Source organism: Dermacentor silvarum, chromosome 4 (assembly GCF_013339745.2).
Source record: "Dermacentor silvarum isolate Dsil-2018 chromosome 4, BIME_Dsil_1.4, whole genome shotgun sequence".
Classification (NCBI taxonomy): domain Eukaryota; kingdom Metazoa; phylum Arthropoda; class Arachnida; order Ixodida; family Ixodidae; genus Dermacentor; species Dermacentor silvarum.
This window is the reverse complement of record NC_051157.2, coordinates 19,413,133-19,434,554: the sequence shown is the minus strand read 5'-3', so window position 1 is coordinate 19,434,554 and position 21,422 is coordinate 19,413,133. Positions and strand designations below refer to the sequence as shown.

The window sequence follows — 21,422 nt, the reverse complement described above, 5'->3', positions numbered from 1 at the left end:
TCGAAAGTCTCTCCAATTCCATTCACTACTAAACAGTAACTAGAACTTGGAGAATGAAGCTAGTGCACGTTTGTAATCGCAAGTGCTTCGTCTCGTGCGGACGCGTATATAAAGAAGAAAGCCTGGGTGCAGACACGTTGGTCTAAACAACAGCGTCCAGGTTTGTTCGGTCGCGCTGTTCAGCACATGTGCTTCAAACGAAGCACAACACAGGTCATAACAAAGTTCAATGGGGCCTTGTACGGCGAAGATGAAGGCGTTGCTAAGACAACCATGGGTGTCGAGAGTGCCGCACCGTATACCGACAAATGTAGCTTGACGACGTTTCACCATGGTATACCAACGGGCCCAAATTGCTGCGGTTGCGGTATGTTTTATTTTTTTTTTTTTTTTTTTACCCTGGAACGTAGCATCGCCCGCACTGCCGTTGACGGCCGGCTATATAAAGCCGTACTTAAACGTAACGCGTTACAACTGTTAAAGCGACACACGGCATATGCTTGCCGTATGTTCCAGCAAGAGTCTGGTCATCAAGATAATAATGGCACTTTCTGCCAAACGCTGTCGCGCATGGCAGCAGCACTGCAGCTGTACCGGCGCACTTTTTGGCAAACGGAGTTTTTACAAGCTGTCGTCCCACAAAGTTACGGTTCCAGAACACCGCCTCGGCGTGGAAGTAACAACAACAACGGCGATGCTTGCATATCCTCTTAGGTCAGGTGCGACAGGTCCTGGTCATCCCTCAGCCTTCGCGGCAAAGGCGTCCGTAGTGCACTCCCTCCATGCAGGACAGCTGAAGCAGCGAGGAGGCGAAAGACAGCAGCGAGTGGCAGACTTGATCGTAGCCTGTTTCGTCGCCTGGAACAGGAGGAGGGCGGCAGATTGGCGCGATTGGCGCCATCAGCCGATGTGAAGGTATTTTTAAAATTCAGCTAGATGACAGACTCGCCAACTTATTCTATAGAACCTTTCTTCGTTCGATGAGGCCTATAAAGAATGGTGGACGTCGAACGCCAATCCCGTCTACTCGAGCCCCTTGGTTTTATAAGGATATAACTATCCTTTTTAATTCATTTAACTGCTAGGCCCTTGAGGCCACGTGTAGTTTGTTTATTTTTGTTCTTAATTTCTTTCATTTCATACTTTTGTTAAGACGTTTGATTACTTACTTGCACTCTACTTCGGTGATGATGATTGATCATGATTTTTAATGGCATCCCCACCCGCCACGATAGTTCAGTGGCTACGGTCCTTGTAAGCTCGAGGTCGTGGGTTCAATCTCGGCAGCGGCAGCCGCATAAAAAAGCACGCGTGTATACCTAAATTTAGCTGCTCGTTAAAGGATCCCAGGTGGTTAAAATTCACCCGGAGTTCCTTAACTGCGGCGTGCCTCATAATCTGATCGTGCATTTGGCGTGTAAAACCACAAGATATACAAAAAATGGTATCACCTTTGAACCGGGGTGGCGACAAGTAGTCGTCAAGCATGCGTGCACTATATCTACGCGTTATCATATCGTAACCTGGCATCTCTGCTTTATCTCGTAGTGCTACCTATGCCTGTGGACAATTTCATGGCCATCTCTTCCCTGTTTTTTTTTTTTTTTCCACCGATACTCTCAACGTCTCTTGCTTATATGGACCACTGACAAATTAACGCTCCCATCGGATTTAAACACCAACCATGTTCCCAAGGAAGTAGGGTACCTCGATGTCCCAGTCTCCCGACTAAGCGGCGGGAGAGGGGGACATCGAGGCACCTCAAATGAAGGTAAAGCCTGATGATGATTTATGTTAGCGCAGTTAACGGTACAATATAGTGATAGAGGCTTTAAATGCGTAATTTTAAATAGAGATCAAAAGATAGGCAAAATACTAGATGGCGATAAATTTAACAAAACCTGAATAAATCAAGCAGACTAGACGACTATTTGTTGCCGCCCGTTCCAAAGGGGATGCGAATAAACATCATCACTATCATCATTGTCATCATCATCGGTAGTGTACATGTATATACAAGGACACTATATATACCATATAATCCCAAGTAATGGCCACACCCGTGTATGGTGCGCACCCTCAACTTGGCCACCCAAAATTTGGGAAAAAATTCCAACCAAGAAGAAATCACATTTGGTGACCCGCCGTGGTGGCGTAGCGGCTAAGTCGCTGCGCTACTAAGCCCGTGGTCGCGGGATCGAATCCGGGCCGCGGCGGCCGCATTACTATGAGGGCGAAAGCGCCCGTATACCGTGCGTTTGGTGCCCATTAAAGAAACCCAGGCGGTCAACATTAATCGAGAGTCCCTCCCTACGGCGTGCCTCATACTCGAACCGTGGTTTTGCACGTAAAACCTAAGAATTCAATTTTAAATCGCGTTCGCTGCACTGATATGGAGGAGAAGACATCGGCAAACGCACGCGGCAGTTCAAGTAACGTTCAAAGCGTGCTCACCTCTCGAGTAATATCTCAACGCATCATGAACGAGCGTGTCGCTGTGGAGGGGCATCTCCCTCAAGAAGCGAGTGTGTCCCACGGCATCGCTGAGCGCTCTCACCACGTCGATAACGAAGGTCGACGAGCGTGACGCCTGACGCTGCACCTGCGCATTCACAGTGACGAGCCAGAAAGCGTTATCTTGGCTGCGCCCCCAGCTGCATTGCTATCGACACGCCGGGAGCACGTATGCGATTTCCAATAACGTCATCTACTTCTCAAGCGTTCTTGGTCGCAGTCTAAAATAATGTCTTTAATCTCTACTTCTTTTTTTTAAGGCGAAATTCTTATGCGTCTGGTTTTGAGGTGACCTTGAAAAAGTGGAGCCAAAAATCGGACAAAACATTGGTAAAAAATAGGTACGAGAAATTGATAACTCAGTAACATCATTACAAATCCCATAACATTATATATCAATCGATAGGTAATTACATGAGGAGTATAAATATTGATAAATGATCATGATATCCAATAAATTAACTATGATAATTAGCATGACAAAGCGGAAAATGGGTTGAAAAAGCCAGCAGATCCCACGCCCTGTGGAATCGATGTTATGCGAAGCAGTGTGCAGGAAGTCTACCATGTTAACGAAACGACCATGAGAGCACCAAGACGTAGGCGGCTTTTTCATAACGTACGTGACAGGCATGTCATGACACTCATGTCATAAGTCCTCAGGAGTCCCTTTAGCTACACCTAAGAAATCATAAGGAGAAAGCCGTAGTCATGCTCATGAGTATGACTTCGACCACCAACCTTTATCCTTTTCCTTCACTTAGTACCACATACGAACCCATTCCATTGGTTTTTGAGTGTTAATCTTTTTCGCCGAGTCAATGTCATTTTTGGTGAGTCATGCTCATGACTATGACTTCTACACCATCCTTTAGTGTTTCCTTCACTTAGTGCCCACGTCCGAACCCATTCCAGTGGTTTTTGAGTGATAATATTTTTTTCGCCGAGACATTGTCATTATTACTGAGTCATGCTCATAAATATGATTTCTACCATGATCCTTCAGTGTTTCCTTCAACTTAGTACCCAAGTCCGAAACCATTTCAGTGGTTTTTGAGTGTTAATCTTTTTTCGCTGAGTCATTGTCATATTTGCTTAGTCATGCTCATGAATATGATTTCTATCATGATGCTTTAGTGTTTCCTTGACTTAGTGCCCACGTCCGAACCCATTCCAGTGATTTTTGAGTGTTAATTTTTTAGCTGAGTCATTAGCATTTTTGCTGAGTCATTCTCATGACTACGACTTCTACCACCATCCTTTAGTGTTTCCTTCACTTAGTGCCGACGTCTGAACCCGTTCTAGTGGTCTCTGAGTGTTAATTTTTTCTCGCAAGTTATTGTCATTTTTGCTGAGTCATGCTCATGACTATGACTTCTACCAGCATCCTTTAGTTTGTCCTTCACTTAGTACCCACGTCGGAACCCATTTCAGTGGTTTTTGAGTGGTAATTTTTTCGCTGCGTCATTGTCATGACCTACATGACACGCATGTCACATTTATGTCATAACCTACATGACACGCATGTCATAACATTTATGTCATGACCTATCACTTATGTTCGTCATACACTCCTGTCACACTATGCCAGTTTTGGTACCTACCAAGTTAACGAAAGGACCATGAGAGCACCAAGACGTAGGCGGCTGTTTCATGACCGACATGAAACACATGTCATGACATATCATTTATGTTCGTCATATAATCTTGTCACAGTATGCCAATTTTGGTATACACCAAGTTAACGAAACGACCATGAGAGCACAAAGTCGTAGGCGGCTAGATAGATAGATAGATAGATAGATAGATAGATAGATAGATAGATAGATAGATAGATAGATAGATAGATAGATAGATAGATAGATAGATAGATAGATAGATAGATAGATAGATAGATAGATAGATAGATAGATAGATAGATAGATAGATAGATAGATAGATAGATACTGTCAAAGTAGCAAATGTTCGCCAAGAAATGCTTCGCATTTAAAACCCGAAAAATGGCCAAGAACCGAGAATTAATGATGATGATGATCATCATCAGCCTATATTTTATGTCCACTGCAGGACGAAGGCCTCTCTCTCCTGCGATCTCCAATTACCCCTGTCTTGCGCTAGCGTATTCCAACTTGCGCCTGCAAATTTCCTAACTTCATCCCCCCATCTGGTTTTCTGCCGACCTCGACTGCGCTTCCCTTTTCTTGGTATCCATTCTGTAACCCTAATGGCCCACCGGTTATTCATCCTACGCATTACATGGCCTGCCCAGCTCCATTTCTTCCGCTTAATGTCAACTAGGATATCGGCTATCCCCGTTTGTTCTCTGATCCACACCGCTCCCTTCCTATCTCTTAACGTTAGTTCTAAGATTTTTCGTTCCATCGCTCTTTGTGCGGTCCTTAACTTGTTCTCGAGCTTCTTTGTTAACCTCCAAGTTTCTGCCCCATATGTTAGCACCGGTAGAATGCAATGATTGTACACTTTTCTTTTCAACGACGACAGGGGTAAGCTCCCAGTGAGGATTTGGCAATGCCGGCCGTATGCACTCCAAGCCAATTTTATTCTTCTGTAAATTTCTTTCTCGTGATCAGGGTCCCCTGTGAGTAATAGACCTAGATAAACGTACTCTTTTACAGACTCTAGAGGCTGACTGGCGACCCTGAATTCTTGTTCCCTTGCCAGGCTATTGATCATTATTTTTGTCTTCTGCATAATAATCTTCAACCCAATTCTTACACTTTCTCGATTAAGGTCCTCAATCATTTGCTGTAATTCGTCTCCATTGTTGCTGAATAGGACAATGTCATCCGCAAACCGAAGGTTGCTGAGATATTCGCCGTTGATCCTCCCTCCTAAGCCTTCCCAGTCTAAGAGCTTGAATACTTCTTCTAAGCATGCAGTGAATACCACTGGAGAGATTGTGTCTCCTTGCCTGACCCCTTTCTTGATAGGTAACTTTCCACTTTTCTTGTGGAGAACCAAGGTAGCTGTGGAATCCTTGTAGATATTTGCTAAGATATTCACGTATGCCTCCTGTACTCCTTGATTACGCAATGCCTCTATGACTGCTGGTATCTCTACTGAATCAAATGCCTTTTCATAATCTATGAAAGCCATATAGAGAGGTTGATTGAACTCCGCAGATTTCTCGATTACCTGATTGATGACATGGATATGATCCATCGTAGAATATCCCTTCCTGAAGCCAGCCTGTTCTCTTGGTTGGCTGAAGTCAAGTGTTGCCCTGATTCTATTGCAAATTACCTTGGTGAATATTTTATACAATACTGAAAGCAAGCTAATGGGTCTATAATTCTTCAATTCTTTAACGTCTCCCTTCTTATGAATTAGCATAATGTTGGCGTTCTTCCAGCTCTCTGGTACACTTGAAGTTGTGAGGCATTGCGTATAAAGGGCCGCAAGCTTTTCGAGCATGATATCTCCTCTATCTTTGATTAAATCTACTGTTATTCCATCTTCTCCAGCAGCTTTTCCCCTGGTCATGTCTTTCAAGGCCCTTCTAACTTCATCGCTAGTTATAGAAGAGCCTCTGTATCCAGTTCATCACTATTTCGAATGAAAGTAGCTTGGCTATTTTGGGCACTGTACAGGTCAGTATAGAATTAATGATAGTAACGGGTAATGATGGTAATGATAACGATAAAAATGGGTATACAGAGAGGTGAATGAAGAGTAAATGAAGGTGAATCAAGTAGCGATAGGGTGAATCAAGAGTGATGAAAATTGGAAATATGGAGTTGAGCAAACCAAGTGTGATGGAAGTAAAACCGAGATGATAGAATGAATGAAGGTGAACCAGGCAGTGAAAGGGTGAATCAAGAGTGAATCAAGTGTGAATTAAGAGTGAATCAAGTGGTTATAGAGTAGTGGAGTGACTTGCAAAAAATATAGTGTGAGGTTTGAGGGTCCAATTGAGAGTGACTCAGCAAGAAAAAGTGTCGCTGTTCGTGTTTGGTGAATCATAAGAAGGGTGACTTGCAAAAATGACTGTAAATTGTGATTTCAGAGGAATGATGACTCAGCAAAAAAGTGAGTCACGGTTCGAGTTTGGTGAATAAGGGATGACCTGCAAAATTCACTTTGCAAAATATGGGTGCGGAGTGAAGATGACTCAGCAAAAAAGTGGTCGTCGTGTCATTGAGTAAGCGGCGCTCGGGCTTTTGCCTTCAAGTCGTCTTAGTTGTAACATAAGGGGCGCCTAGTAATTTTTGTTTATCCTAAAGCTAATAGACGGCCTCCAAAGGAAGGCAGAATGAGGCTTTCTACCGAAAGAAATGATTTACACAAGATAATAACAAACAACAGGATTAGAGATATAGAGAATCACAGATCTATTTTTACAGTGATCACAAGTAATAAAAAAACTGCATTCAATTGGAGTAGGCGCACGCTTTAACCCCGTACGAGCTAGCATTTGCTAGCTGAATAATGAAATACCGCAATTATCGTGCATTAGCCTGGCGCCTCGGAAACTGACGCACGCTCGTCAGCGCTTCTCTTTCTTTCTTTCTTTCTTTCTTTCTTTCTTTCTTTCTTTCTTTCTTTCTTTCTTTCTTTCTTTCTTTCTTTCTTTCTTTCTTTCTTTCTTTCTTTCTTTCTTTCTTTCTTTCTTTCTTTCTTACGACCAAAGTGTCATTAATGGTATTTTTCAGTAACATGTCTATCACAAGGAAACTTGCGAGCGCATTTTTGTCGATGGCTGTGCGTAGGTTCTGCTGACCTAAACTCAAGGGTTGCTTGCTATGTGGTCATCTTTAAAGGTGTTTGAACTCGCAATACTGCCATACTTGCTCACACTCACATCGCGATGGCGTTCGAAGAGTTCAACGCCGATTGGCCTCGACGAAAGTACAAAGCGTCCGCGTGACATGGGTGTAACACCGCATAACTTAGTAGAAACTAGAGTCGTTGCTGATTCATCAAGCGCGCGATCTTTGAAGTTATTCGTAATTGAGAATTGTATGCGATAAGACACGTGGCTATCCTACCGCTGGCTATCGCGACGGGCCACACCACTGTACAGGGGCGGTATTCTGTAAGAGTCCAATCAGCGACAGCCGAAACGGACAGTCATTAATTGGACTCTTACAGAATACCGCCCCAGATCAGTGGTAGGCCGCACACAGACACACCCACCCACCCACCTACACACACACACACACGTACACACGCACACACACACACACGCACGCACGCACGCACGCACACGCACGCACGCACACGCACGCACACGCACGCACACACTAATATAATACAATAGAGGCTGTTCTCACCAAAATCAAGTTGTACAGGATGTTGGCCACTTCAGGACTCCCGTCCATTGACGAGCTTAGAAGAGAGCAGCAGGACGCAGATGTCTTCTCCGCAATGCACCAGCAGCGAGGCGCGGTTCACCGAAAGCCACTCCCGCGCCATCACTGTTGGGAGGTCGTCACCCAGAGGTGCACGACGCACTTTTATCAGGCACAGAGTGCATACGGGCCTTCACAACAGAAAATCAAATTCACATTAAGCGCTTGCCGATGATCTGATTAGCGATCGATCGTCCACGAAGCATCACCTGCTCTGCACCCCTGCGGCTCAGCGTGCCTGTTTGGGACCAGCTGGAGCGAGTAGCGGACAGCGCATCCATTAACGCGCTATTCTAAAGATACTAACAATGAGGTAACCAGAAGGCGTCCTTTTGCTTACACTTCCGTGACTTCGTGGGATGCCGGCAAGATTACGGTTCGTATAAGCTTAGTTTGTGACCTACACCGCTCTTGAAATGCAGAAACGCCCGTGTACCGTCCATTGGGTGCACGTTAAAGACCCCCAGGTGGTCAAAATTAACCCGGTGTCCCCCACTACGGCGCGCCTCATAATCAAACCGTGGATTTGGCACGTACTACCCCAGAATTACATTTTAATGTTTATTGCATACATTTATTAGTTATCCAGTCTTTCAGTCAGTGAACTAACGCGCGGGACCTGCGAGTGTAGCCGGCCAAGGTGCATGTGCGTTCGGGCAGGGGCCGAGCTTATAAGGAAGCTTGATGATAAGGTGAAGGTGAGTAGCTAGGTAAATTGCACCGCGCGGCGTATCATGCTTTTTTTTTTTTTCTCCGTGATTCGGTTAACAGATTTGTCAGGCACGGATTGACCTAGTGCGTCAATCCTAAGGAAACGTGACCTATTACCACTCTACGTGGTCTGTCCACCTCAACGTCTTTAATTTTACTATACAATAGCTGCTATGGGATCACACCTCTGCTGGTTTTGATGTCCGCCGCCAGTGCAGGCCTCCGTCACTGAAATCCCGCAGTGCTTTTGCTATAATCTAAATTTTTCAATAAGGAAAAAAAGAGTCTAATTGTCCTGCGCGGATTCGAAAGCCGCCACCAGTCAACGATCCTACCCCTAAACTGCTCCGCCAATGCTGCAGGAAAAAGTACTTCACCTGGACAACACTGTTGGCCTCTCGAGCACTCGCTAAAAATGATTGGCTGGTGCCACGCGCTCTGCAGCTTATCCGTAAACCAGCTCCAAGGTGCAAGAACATAAACCAAGCCAGTGGTAAGAATCTAAAGATTGGTTAGGAAAGGGGAGGAAGGAATAGTCGTGTGTCTCCGCTTCTACACCACCGGGAAGCGCTAGTTACACAAATCAGGGCGAGTCAGACTCGGCATCGCTGACTGATTTTTTTTTTTAATGCGAGTAGCACTCTTCGTATTCTTAGACCAGTTTTCTTTCCGGCTATCTATCCAACCAATAATAAGGGCCATTCCGAAGATAGTGCTGTCTACGAGTGGGTATATGTGCCACTGGAGAATGTGCCGCTCTTCATAATAATCGTCATAACATATAAAACATATCGCCAGTTACACACCCACGATGAAAAGATAGATTGTAATAAAGTGTACAAAGCGTGCATACAGAACAACAAACACCTATTCAGTGTAGAATAAATTTATTTTCATACCGAAGGAATGATATTCGCGTACTTGGATAGTCATCGTAGATGAGCTCGGCCCAATTTTTTTCTTCTTCTAGAAAGTGACTGTCTCGCGCGCACTTGCGAATGTTTGCTCCAGCCGTTCCTGTTCCAGCGAACTGCAACTTTTTTTAAAGCGAGTAGCTTTATTTGGCTCTTTCGGCCGTTTTCGTGGTATAGTAGGTCGCTGGTAGCTACATCGGTGGTAGGTAGTCGGACTCTGATAGGAAAACGTTCATTCGCTCTCTCTCTCTCTCTCGCTTGCTCTCTCACCAGTTCGTTCGTTCGTTCTTTCGTGCTATTCGCGTTCATTGAAAACAGCCGTCTATGGTTTCTGCAAAATTTCGAGTACATAATATGTTGCGTGGGCCCTCAATATGTGGCTGAGTGCAGGGCATTCAAGATTTTGATATACCGTCTGGATCCCGGCCGTTGTAGGAGGAGAATATTTTGGGCGAATGATGACCGGGTTGACCATGCCAAATGTGCCATACGGTCTCTGCTGAACTTTCTATTGGAGACGGACTCAGAACGCTTGTCCTTAAACACGCGTGGTGTAAAACGAAAATGTGCGAAATTACGTTTGCGCGAGAACGTTTTGTACTGCCCGCGCGTAAGTGCGCGTACGGTTCAATACCACGCATTGTACATCGTGCGTATATAGTTGATTGAACTCTTGCATCGTACCCTGCCACCGCTTTCTGTCTCTCCCATTACCCCATGTGAGGAGTATAGAGCCTGCTTGAGACACGCGCTTCATGCCAACGTCTCCTCCTTTCTTGTTCATCTTCAGTATGTATACACTCACCGAAGAGCTCCTCGATCACTGTGATGGTTTCGTCCGAGGACCACCCTGCCTCCTCGTGCAGGCAGGCCAGCGCCGTTCCCAGGTTCACGAGCGAGGCACGCAGCAGTGGAGACCCCATCGCCGTCTGTGGCAGCGACGGCAGCACCCACAGGAGCTCGTCTGCACGCGTGCACCCACAGGCTGTGTTTATCTCGTATAGTTATACTGCCGAGCTGACAGGAAGTTGCCTACACCCTATACACACGGTAACCTCTGCAAAGAAGCACAATTTTCACACTTTTTGTTATAGGTAACCGGCACTCCATCGCCCGAAAAAATCGTAGCCTGTCTTAAGCCATACTAATGTAAGGCATAAAGTTCACGTAAGTCGTAGTGGAATTTATATATAAGAAACAAAGGAATGACAGGGAGGTTAACCTGAAGATGTCTGCGGTTGGCTAGCCTGGATGGAGGAAGGGGAAATGGGGTATTAAAGAGAACCGACCAACGAAGGAAAGAATGAACAATGTAGAATTGTCTGTGTGGACACTGTCAACGCATTCTGTGAAGGCGCCACATCGTCAATATGTTACTATATGTTAAACAATATGTTACTGCGGCACCAAGAGCGCCTACATTCTGAAACCGGTGACACTTTTTGAAAGCAAAGTCTTTTGTGAGTGCTAATTTTGACATTTTTTTTTAGATAACAGGAACATTTGCCTTAAATAACTGCAACATTCCATACATAATGGTAATTTATTCTAAATAGCGGTTGCCTGAAGTAAAGTGATGCGTATGTTTTAAGAAAATCTGAGAAAAAATGACAGGAGCCAACAATGTGTAAATGTGACGCATACTAAAGCTTGTATAACATGGTGCCTGCTCCAGGAGAACAGTGTACATTTCCCCGGTTAGTGATATATTTAAGAACATCGATGTTACCGTACGCCAAGTAGCCAAACATTCGAGTTAGTTCGCTCGGCTTTTGCTGTTATTTATGTAAAGAGCGCCGCTGACCAATGTGTGCGTGCGTGTGTGTGTGTGTGTGTGTGTGTGTGTGTGTGTGTGTGTGTGTGTGTGTGTGTGTGTGTGTGTGTGTGTGTGGTGTGTGTGTGTGTGTGTGTGTGTGTGTGTGTGTGTGTGTGTGTGTGTGTGTGTGTGTGTGTGTGTGTGTGTGTGTGTGTGTGTGTGTGTGTGTGTGTGTGTGTGTGTGTGTGTGTGTGTGTGTGTGTGTGTGTGTGTGTGTGTGTAAAGTGTGGTGACCAATGTGTGTGTGTGTGTGTGTGTGTGTGTGTGTGTGTGTGTGTGTGTGTGTGTGTGTGTGTGTGTGTGTGTGTGTGTGTGTGTGTGTGTGTGTGTGTGTGTGTGTGTGTGTGTGTGTGTGTGTGTGTGTGTGTGTGTGTGTGTGTGTGTGTGTGTGTGTGTGTGTGTGTGTGTGTGTGTGTGTGTGTGTGTGTGTGTGTGTGTGTGTGTGTGTGTGTGTGTGTGTGTGTGTGTGTGTGTGTGTGTGTGTGTGTGTGTGTGTGTGTGTGTGTGTGTGTGTGTGTGTGTGTGTGTGTGTGTGTGTGTGTGTGTGTGTGTGTGTGTGTGTGTGTGTGTGTGTGTGTGTGTGTGTGTGTGTGTGTGTGTGCGTGTGTGTGTGTGTGTGTGTGTGTGTGTGTGTGTGTGTGTGTGTGTGTGTGTGTGTGTGTGTGTGTGTGTGTGTGTGTGTGTGTGCAGTAATGCATACTGCAGTAATCATACATCAACAGAATGAAATGTTGTGTGTGTAAGGAAAGTAGTTCACGATGGGAAGCATATGTTAAACTCCGACTGTACTGCTTGGAAAGCGTATACGTACAAGTTGCGTGCTCGCGCCGCGTAAATACGGGCACTGCTGAGCCTGCAACCGAATCGGCGTCCAAGAAGTACACAGTTCCCAAGACCGTGCACCGCTGTGTAAGCAGGAACTGACGTTGCAATCAGTCAGGGACCACAATCAGAGAATCCCCCAAACTGCCCAACAACAGTGCACTGGACAGTAAACGGTCAGTAGCCAACAGCGTCATACCCGCCGCTCAGTGGCTATGCGTTGACCATCCTCGGTGGGGTGAGACCTGTTCACGCTGCGTTTATCTCTATGTCTGGATTGTCCCCATCCTTTAGAAATAAAAGCGTTGGGGTGGAGCGATTGCCGGCATGTCCTTGCAAGGATATAATTATTCGCCCGTAGGTAGTACCATCCTTTTTCTCCTCTTCGAGACAACGAACTAAAGAAAATAAATCATTTGGCCAATCAACCGACAGTGGCGTGCAGCAAAGGCCACTGGTAGTCACGAATCGCATTCGACCGTTACGGGTGGTTTTATACATTGGACAGCAAGCTCCGGAACGCTGCACCGTACAAGTGAGGGCAGCGCGTGCGCGCAGTAAAAGCAGCTCTCGCTGCAGATCGGCTTAGGCAAGGCGGTGCACCGACGGTAAACGCGCCGGAAAGGAAATGGAAAATCAACACGGTTGCCGAGCAAAGGAAATATTCCAGACGGCTCTATCCACAGAATGAGCGAATAAAACACCTTCATTGGGGACTTTTCTCCTGTGCGCGTGTGCGGCCGCGATTGTCCCCAAGACATCAACGAATGCCTTTTGCGGAGTCGCTGCAGAAAAAGAAAAAAAGAAGAAGAGAAAGTCCTGCATCGGACAGCACTGATCCTATTAGTCTCTGTGCAAACACGCGAACCGCGAAATCAGCGCCCCCCTTAGGCAGACGGAAGGCGAATGAATCAATTACCACGCGCCCGTACCGCAGCTGCACAGATGCCCCTGATTACGCGAATTCTCTCTTCTTTGTATTTTTTTAGCGCGATCTGTCAACCACAACTCCACTTTGCAGGTTTAGTGAATCAATAAACACGAGTAAAATAAAACTACATCTTCCAAGCGTAATGATTAAATAGGGGATCCATGCTGCGCGGCGTTGTGCCACGTACTACCATCGAAGTCATTCTCATCATTAACAGCGGTGTAATTAAGTGCAATGTACGACAAAGGCACCTCTATCTCCCCCCCCCCCTCTCACACACCACTCTCTCTTAGTTTTTTCATTCTTTTTTTATTGTTTGTGTTTTTTTCGCGAGGAGAGAGCTTGCACCGTCTTATATGAACCGAACCATTTTCGTTCGCATGTAGATTTGACCCTTTACGCCGGCTCGAAAGAAGGACCAGAGAAGCGATAAAAGCTTCCGAGCATCATCCGCCTCCTTCGCCACAGTGTACTACAGGCATATGTCAAAACTACGCGGAAGAAATTTGAGCCACCGGACCTGGAGATTCCTCGAAAGCTCGGCAAGCGTGCAAAGCGCCTGGTATCACTGAAGCGTGCTTCTCCTCGGAATGCCACTTATTGCGGAGAAGCCAACTTTGACAAAAAATTGTGGCCTTCGTTCGTTTTTGTTTCGATCATTCTTTTTGTTGCCTTTATGTTATATTTAATCCTTCAAAAATAAATTACCCTTCATTTTCTTGAAGTTCTCATGAACTTCTCAATTTTTTTAATTTCAAGTTCGCTATAAAACGGTCATAGCCACGCTTGAGTGGGCGCTCTCTTATTTCTAAATTGTTACTTTTATTAAAGAGGCATTAGAGACGCATACGAAGTTACGGTGTGTTAGAAAATTGCGCTTTTGGAAAGGTGACTTGGTAAGCTACAAAAGACGCACAAGAAGGCTGGCGACGCTCCGTGCAGTTCGTCATGACGTTATCGATTTTGACAGAGTTTACTCGGGTCTGGATAATTGCTTGTCGGTAAAGGAGGACTAATCAAACACTTAGGCCATGGCGAGCTTGAAGGAGCTTTTCCTGCGCCAAAATGGCTCAAAACCCGGGCAAGTACTTGACGCAAAATCTGTAATGTCACACTGGCTTACCTAAGACTCTTAGGTTACGGCCTCAGCTTTAAAAAAAGCATGTTTGGCTTTCATTTTCTCGATTACCTATTGAACCTTTTCTTCTCATTCAAAATGAATGAGAACAAGATTTTGGAGTAATATTTTTGCCTGTCTAAACTGACCTAGTGTTGCTCTTCAGGGTGTCTTTAAGAGAGGCTGAGCGAATAGCGAAATAACCTGCTGCAGATGGGAGATCTCGTATCTATCTATCTATCTATCTATCTATCTATCTATCTATCTATCTATCTATCTATCTATCTATCTATCTATCTATCTATCTATCTATCTATCTATCTATCTATCTATCTATCTATCTATCTATCTTTATTCTTTATTCAAACAAAACTCGCAGCGCCATTGGCATTATTGCGAGGGGCATAATACAGAGAGAAACAAATCAACAGAGTTTTGGCTCACAACCTCAGCCGGTAACAAATTCCACTCCGATATGGTCCTCGGAAAGAAAGAAAACTTAAAAAGGTTAGTCCTGGGGGCATATTCCCGAACTTTGAACTCATGGTCTCTTCGGGTGGATAAGTAATATGGAGGACGCAGATATGATGAGGCCTTGATTCCAGTTTGATTATGATATATAGTGTAAAAAAGCTTGAGACGAAGATTCTTGCGGCGTTCGCTTAGAGGAGTCCAACCTAGATTTCTTTTTAATTCCGTTGCACTATCAAACCGATTGTACCGCCCCAGGACATACCTTGCAGCGCTAGACTGAATGCGTTCCAACGCTTTTTATCTATCTATCTATCTATCTATCTATCTATCTATCTATCTATCTATCTATCTATCTATCTATCTATCTATCTATCTATCTATCTATCTATCTATCTATCTATCTATCTAATCTGTGTCAGCAGCCTATACTCACGGTGACAGCAGGGCCCGTAGATGATGAAGAGCAGTTTGGCGCGGAACACCAGCGGCCAGGGCTGCAGCAGCCTGTGCAGCCAGGCACCACTGTCCTCGGGGCTCACCTCGGACAGGAACAGGCAGCGCAGGAAGTGGCGCAGCGCCAGCTCGTCGCGACGCAGCACCCCTGCGCGCCGCGACACTCGTTCATTCGTTCCTCTATTCTCTTCGCTCCCGAGCTGTCGTTACCGGTCGTTGGTAACCGGTAGCACCAGTTAACCGCGTGTCCAGAGAAGATGATGGCTTTGACGGAAATCAGGCGATAACCTGGTTACAGGCATAGTACTCTGTTTAGAAAGATGATGAAAATATTGATTGATTGATTGATTGATTTTACTTGTTCAAGACCCGAAGCGAAGATTCTAAATTTGCATTTTGGACAGCATATACGATGACTCTATATCACATGAACGCACAAGGAGGTCATGTGTATTCCTAGCAGTTCCTCAAGAAACGAAGCATGTATCAATAAATACAACTTACTCAGATGTGATCAATAAGTGATAACGCGCGCGGCTCAACTTTCTTTTTTATGTTTTTTTTTTCATCGACACAATGCAACTTTTAATATTCGCTCCCCTGAGATTACTGTAATATTGGAGAGCTTTACATCCCAAATCAGCTTTTAAATCTTAAAAGCGATTGCGCTCAGAGTGGTAGCGTAGCGAAGTCCGGCTCTCATAGCATGTGAAGCCGCAACTCGGAGTCTTCGAGGGAACACTGAAAAGGCGTATTAAGTGCGGGTTAATTAGTGAATTACAAATCAGTAACACCAAAAAGGTCAATCTCACTGGAGTGAAGTTTCAGTAAGGCAGAAAATACTTATAAGCGAGGAACGCCTGGCGACGCCACCTTGAAGTTCTCATGCTATAGCTCCTCATGATGCGTGGATTTTGAAATTGTTGGCTCTTGATTAGTTCATAGTTTATAGATAAACGAGGGTTGTGTTTATTTCTAAATCCAACTGAGTCTCGAGAACGTTTTCTACACGAAAACGACCAAAACGTGCACAAATGGGTCTAAAAAACCATGACGTCACAACAGCTTGCCGGCGGTGCAATTCGCGCTTACAAGTTCAAAATAATGAACTTTCCCATTTATCTCTCCGCTAATAACTTTTCAACAATTAAGTTAAAATTGGCTCTCGGGAGAATACTTGGCCGGGGCGAACTAACTTTTAAGTGTCCGTTTAGATCTTCGTTGAAATCCTAAAGACATTCGTTGGAAAGACTTTCGACTTAAAGGGATACGGACACAACATCTGAATATTTTACGAAAATGCGGAAAATGACTCCTCAGTGTGTGATTACACCGAAAAGAAGTAGTCACTTAGTTCATTTTTGAGCCGATGGCTTTATTTTTGGCATTTTTGTGAGCGCGCGCCTCGCCGCCAGACCAGCGGGAGTTGGAAGGCGTGACGTCACGACACCCTCGCCGGATAGCCAGCCGGCCGGCCGCGGTCATTCGAAGCGCGCCGACGCCGCCATCGCGAGCATGGATTCGAGTTCTGGTGCCTCTACCAGCGATGAGTACACGTCTGAAGACGAGGACCATTCCAATTTGGCACGGTTACGAGCCTTCCGCGTCAAGCGACGAAGAAGAGCAGGCGGCCGTGGAAGTGCCGGTCAGATTTTCGCGAACCGTAGCGCGAAGATTTCGCTCTGCACCAGACACTTGTGCAAGAATTATTTGTTATTTACTCTGTAAACTTGCTTTTTCAAGAGCGCACGCAGGCGAGGCAGCTGCGGGATACTTCAGCACTGCGTGGATGTCTGTTTATGTCGTCGGCGTGAGCAACTGCTGTGAGGTATCAGTACCTCCGACTCTCTCACGTCCAATTCACCAGCCGCCCGATAGATGGCAGCACCTGTCTGGCCCTTCTCCCCAGTTTCCCCGCTTTTATTCTGTGGAGAAGCAAAGCTGTGTGTGTGTGTCTGCCCCGCTGTCATGTAAGACTGATCTCGTGAGTCGCGCTCGCGCGCGCTAGCCTTGTAATGTTTTACTATGCTTTGCACAACATTTTTATAGACATTACAGCCTTCGTGTCCAGCCTCGGGCATCTCGCCCCAGCCTCGCCCTCACACTGCTCAAGAAGTGTGCAAGTTAACGAAAACAGTACCGACATCTTTTCGCCTCCTCTTTTCAAACACGCCGCTGATCATTTCTGCCTTGCGTTTTCGTGAGAAGACCGATGACACAGCGTCAGGCTTTCGGCGTTGCCTTTTGAGCGGCATGCCGAGGCTTTTCAGCACAGCCGGGCTGGTCACATAATCATCATCGACGAAGTGGTCCGCGCAAATGAATTTTTTAGAGGTCTCCAGGCTGTACGTGATGGCTGACAGGCATGTATCCGAAGTTTACGCACCTTCTCGTCTCTGGGAAACGTGTGCGACGGCGTGTCACGACCGACGATGGTGTTATAACAGCAATGTTAGGGCATTTCCTTCCGCCACGACAAACGTGTCAATACCAAGCGACGACCGCAGGAAGGCTCATGTAAGACGCACCACCTGCGTGGAGCGCGGACGAGGAAAATGTTTCAGACGGACCACGTGCGAAGATCGACGAAAGGGGTTAAACAAACTCTGCAAGGGACCGACACCCCCGGAAACACTGCGAGAGCTGTGGCCGACCTTGGCCGCGCGCGCGCAGGGTGGGTGTTATGACGTCAAATTCCAGCTTCTACCGGCGGCCGCTAGGAGGCAAGATGCAACAGAAAAAACAACACCCGCCAACTTTTGTGTCCGTATCCCTTTAAAGACGTTCGTTGAGTACAACAGAGAAATGGCGCGAAAACGAGACACAGGAGGCGAGACGTTTATACTTGCGTTTTTGTGCCTCGCCTTCTCTGTCTCGCACTGTTGCTTTCGCACTGTTTCTTTGTCATTATGTGACAACAAGCACAAACTGATCCCGTCAGGTTCGTTGAGTGCTTAGCGCCCCTTTGAGAAGTATTCATCGAAACACCCGAGGCCTGATGTATTATGCGGCGTGGTATGGCAATAGTGTATCCGGATGACCCACCGGGCCTCGCACCGAGCACCCTGGAGGTGAATCGCTGCGCGGAGGAGAGCCCCAGGAGCACCTCGTGCACCAGCTGGCACTCGCTGTCCACCCAGCCGACCACGGCAGCCATCAGGAAGGCGCCGTACTGGTGCCACTGACGACCCGCGGCTTCCAGGTCGCGGGGCAGGTGGCTACGCACGAGCGTCGGCCGGCTCACGAACTGCACCATCGCGCCGTGCGCAATGAACGAATGAGCCTTCTCCATTCACGGTGCAGCCAGTAGACAGACGACGCATCATAAGCCCACCTTTTCGATGAACCGCAGCATTATCTTGAGCCGTTCCTTGGTCGGGAAAAGGCAGGTGACCCTCTTCATCAGTACTCCTGGAGCAACAGAGGTTTCAATCATTTTATTTGTGACTTTGTAATTGGCTCAGTGACACCGTAGATTTAGGTTTTCGTGGATCTGTTCCCTTTACTCCATAGTTATTGCACCAAGTGTAATGTTCATGCTGTTAGTGCTTAGTATCTAACCTCAGATTTATTTCGCTGCAGTTGCTTTTCCGTTGCATTTATTTCTTCTCACACTATATATTATATGCCGGTATGTTCAAAATTAAGCTTTACGGAATTTTAAAAATCGCGCCTGTGGCAGGTAGCACAATTCTTATCGTTGAGCTGGGCTATTCGATGAGGCGGACATTAGTAGCATGAGAAATCGAAACTCACATTCAACTAATGAACAAAAACTCACTAATTAACTATTCACTAATTAACATATTCAACTAATTAACACGCATTGACTAATGAACTTCTTAGTTAATAACTTTTGGCACACATATTGCAATGAACGAATTTTAGCCGGTGAGCTTGTCATGGAGTATCCACTTAGAATGAATTTCCAGAATGACGCCAGTTTAGAGATATGAGCCATCAAACTCGCCGTACAAATGCACGGTTGTTCCACTTACGTTTTTACCGAAATGCTGTTTTATACATTGAAGTACAAAAGTAACTGGAACGCCCACGTATTTTGTCCCACACTTTGGGGAATATCTCGAAACTGGTGACATCAAGGAATTTATTTCATGCGTCTTGCAAGCTCACCGGCTACAATTCGTTCACTGCAATATGTGTCAGTGAAGTAATTAACTAAGAAATTCATTAGTCAATGTTTGTTAATTAGTTCAATATGTGTTTCGATCTCTCGTGCTACTAATGTCCGACTCTTCGAATAACCCAGCTCAACGATAAGAATTATGCTATCTGCCAAGGCGATTTTCTAAAATTCCGTAAAGCTTAATTTTGAACACCCTGTATATATGTACATATACATATATATTCTTTGTTCGTTCGCGCAAGGTACTCTTTGCAAGGGGACCTACTATTTTCCCCTTTTCTTGTTCTTGTAGTATCCGCTGTGAATGTTCATTATTCACCAATACGTGAACTGACAAATATAAGTCCTGACAAATATTAGAAGTTGATGGCAAGAAATAGTGATGCGTTATCTTTCGGAAACACAGCACAGGCATCGCCTGTAAGAAGTAACGTATTTTTTCCCACATGAAAAAGTAGTTCCGTTGAAAGAGGAAAACGAGGATGGTGCTCGCTACGAACGAATCCCTATTTTCGTTTCTGTTCTTAGTATAACTATTCTAAATTCCCCTCATTCTAAATTTTGCAATGAATATTCTTATTCTTTCTTTTAAATTTAACCTTTCATTCATCTGGTCGCACTGCTCCATTACATACTACATTTTTTTATTTGAAGTTGCACCTTTTCATGTCCCTTTCTTCCCTTTTTTTTGTGTGTGTGTGTCTGCCTCAGAATATTATAACAGAACGTACAAGCACCCGATACCTGACCCATCCTCAATTGTGGGTAGGTGCCCTGTTTTAAAGGAGCATCATCATCATCATTATAATCATCATGTACGGCCGGATCTAGCTTTGCCGAGGCATGTCGGCGATTGCTCCGCCCGAGTACAGTGGTCCAAGCGTCTCCTCTCAACGTGGGGGACAAACATGCCACAGAGTTACTTGCATCGTGAGTAGGTCTAACGCTGCCAAGACAGGTCAAGCCAATTATAAGGAACAGGCGTAGAATGATACCACTCCGCCAACGACACCCCGTACCCAATGTGAACATCTACTGCAGCAATGCGTCAAGCGAACTCACCAAGGTTTCTGCAGTGCTTGACAGCGTCTTTCTGGTTCATGTGTTGGAAGCTGAGCGTTTTGATAGCGGGACCCCAGCCGAGGTAACCCACCACTTGGTCCCGCAGCAGCAAAGAGCATATGCTCAGCTCACCGAGAGAGTCCACTGCGTCAGTAAAGCGGACAAACGATGAGTTAATGGTTGTTAGTTTTCGCGTGAACAAACGTCATAGGCAGTTTTATCTGAGCGTCGATCACTCCCTTCTCAGCTCAGATTTCACGCGCAGAAGCATTACCTGTTTACATCAACACCATCACCGTTGTCTCACATGTACGTACATAATATGATCATATTTTCTTGCCTTTTCTTTTTCCTTTCTCCTCCTATAGGGCTTTTATCTCCCCGACACCCCCACCCTATGCTGAGTTGCATGTAAGCGACCACATATACTCCGGCAGAGTGACCTGAGTTTCAATAAAGAGCTTTCTCTCTCTCTCTCCCAGTAGAATGTCGAACGTGCCTTTGATCAGCAAGCACCTTTCTTTGTCCTTTATTTCACAAGATGTTGCAATATGCACCAACACCTGCTCTATTCAATATATTCGCAGGCAACTTTAACGAAGTGTTTCCCGAGGTTGTTCACAAATAATAACACGGCATTAATTCCTCAAAGCGATGATGAGAAAAAGTTGCGCTTCGTAAGGCAGGTCGATTGCGTTACCAAATATGTACTAAACTTTGAATTTGCCGTCAATTTTTACAAAATATCTTTAAGATAAAATTAATATTTTATTTCAGACAGTCACTCGAATTTTAATCTTTATTAAACAAATTTCATTCAAATATTTCATGCAGTTGTATATTGCAGGATGTGATTGGGCGGGAACCAGAGCGTTCTGTTCGCCGTGATTCGAACAGAAGACTAATAGCAAATGATATCTCACTCGTGAGCAACAGAATCGGTATAAACGCGTCCTAAAATCCAGTAGACGGAGGCGTGATGAACCCGAGGGAGTGCTTCTGCGAGTTTAATCTGAGGCAATGCAAGCAGCCGGTGGCAGATTGAGTGGAACTGAATAACTGAATTCATTAGAAATATCTATCCACTCG

At 45.5% G+C, this 21,422-nt stretch overlaps 1 protein-coding gene across 1 annotated transcript; it reads right to left on the bottom strand.

Moving 5' to 3' along the window:
* Window positions 1-25: 25 nt before the first annotated feature.
* LOC119449580 (F-box only protein 47) lies at window positions 26-20,470 on the bottom strand. The gene is made up of 8 exons (XM_049666786.1): window positions 20,334-20,470; window positions 18,459-18,535; window positions 18,170-18,371; window positions 15,105-15,272; window positions 10,317-10,475; window positions 7,809-7,952; window positions 2,455-2,602; window positions 26-858 (listed from the first exon to the last, which is right to left on the bottom strand). The coding sequence occupies exons 1-6, from the start codon at window positions 20,371-20,373 to the stop codon at window positions 7,840-7,842; spliced, it is 759 nt and encodes a 252-aa protein (XP_049522743.1). The 5' UTR covers window positions 20,374-20,470; the 3' UTR covers window positions 26-858; window positions 2,455-2,602; window positions 7,809-7,839.
* Window positions 20,471-21,422: the final 952 nt, after the last annotated feature.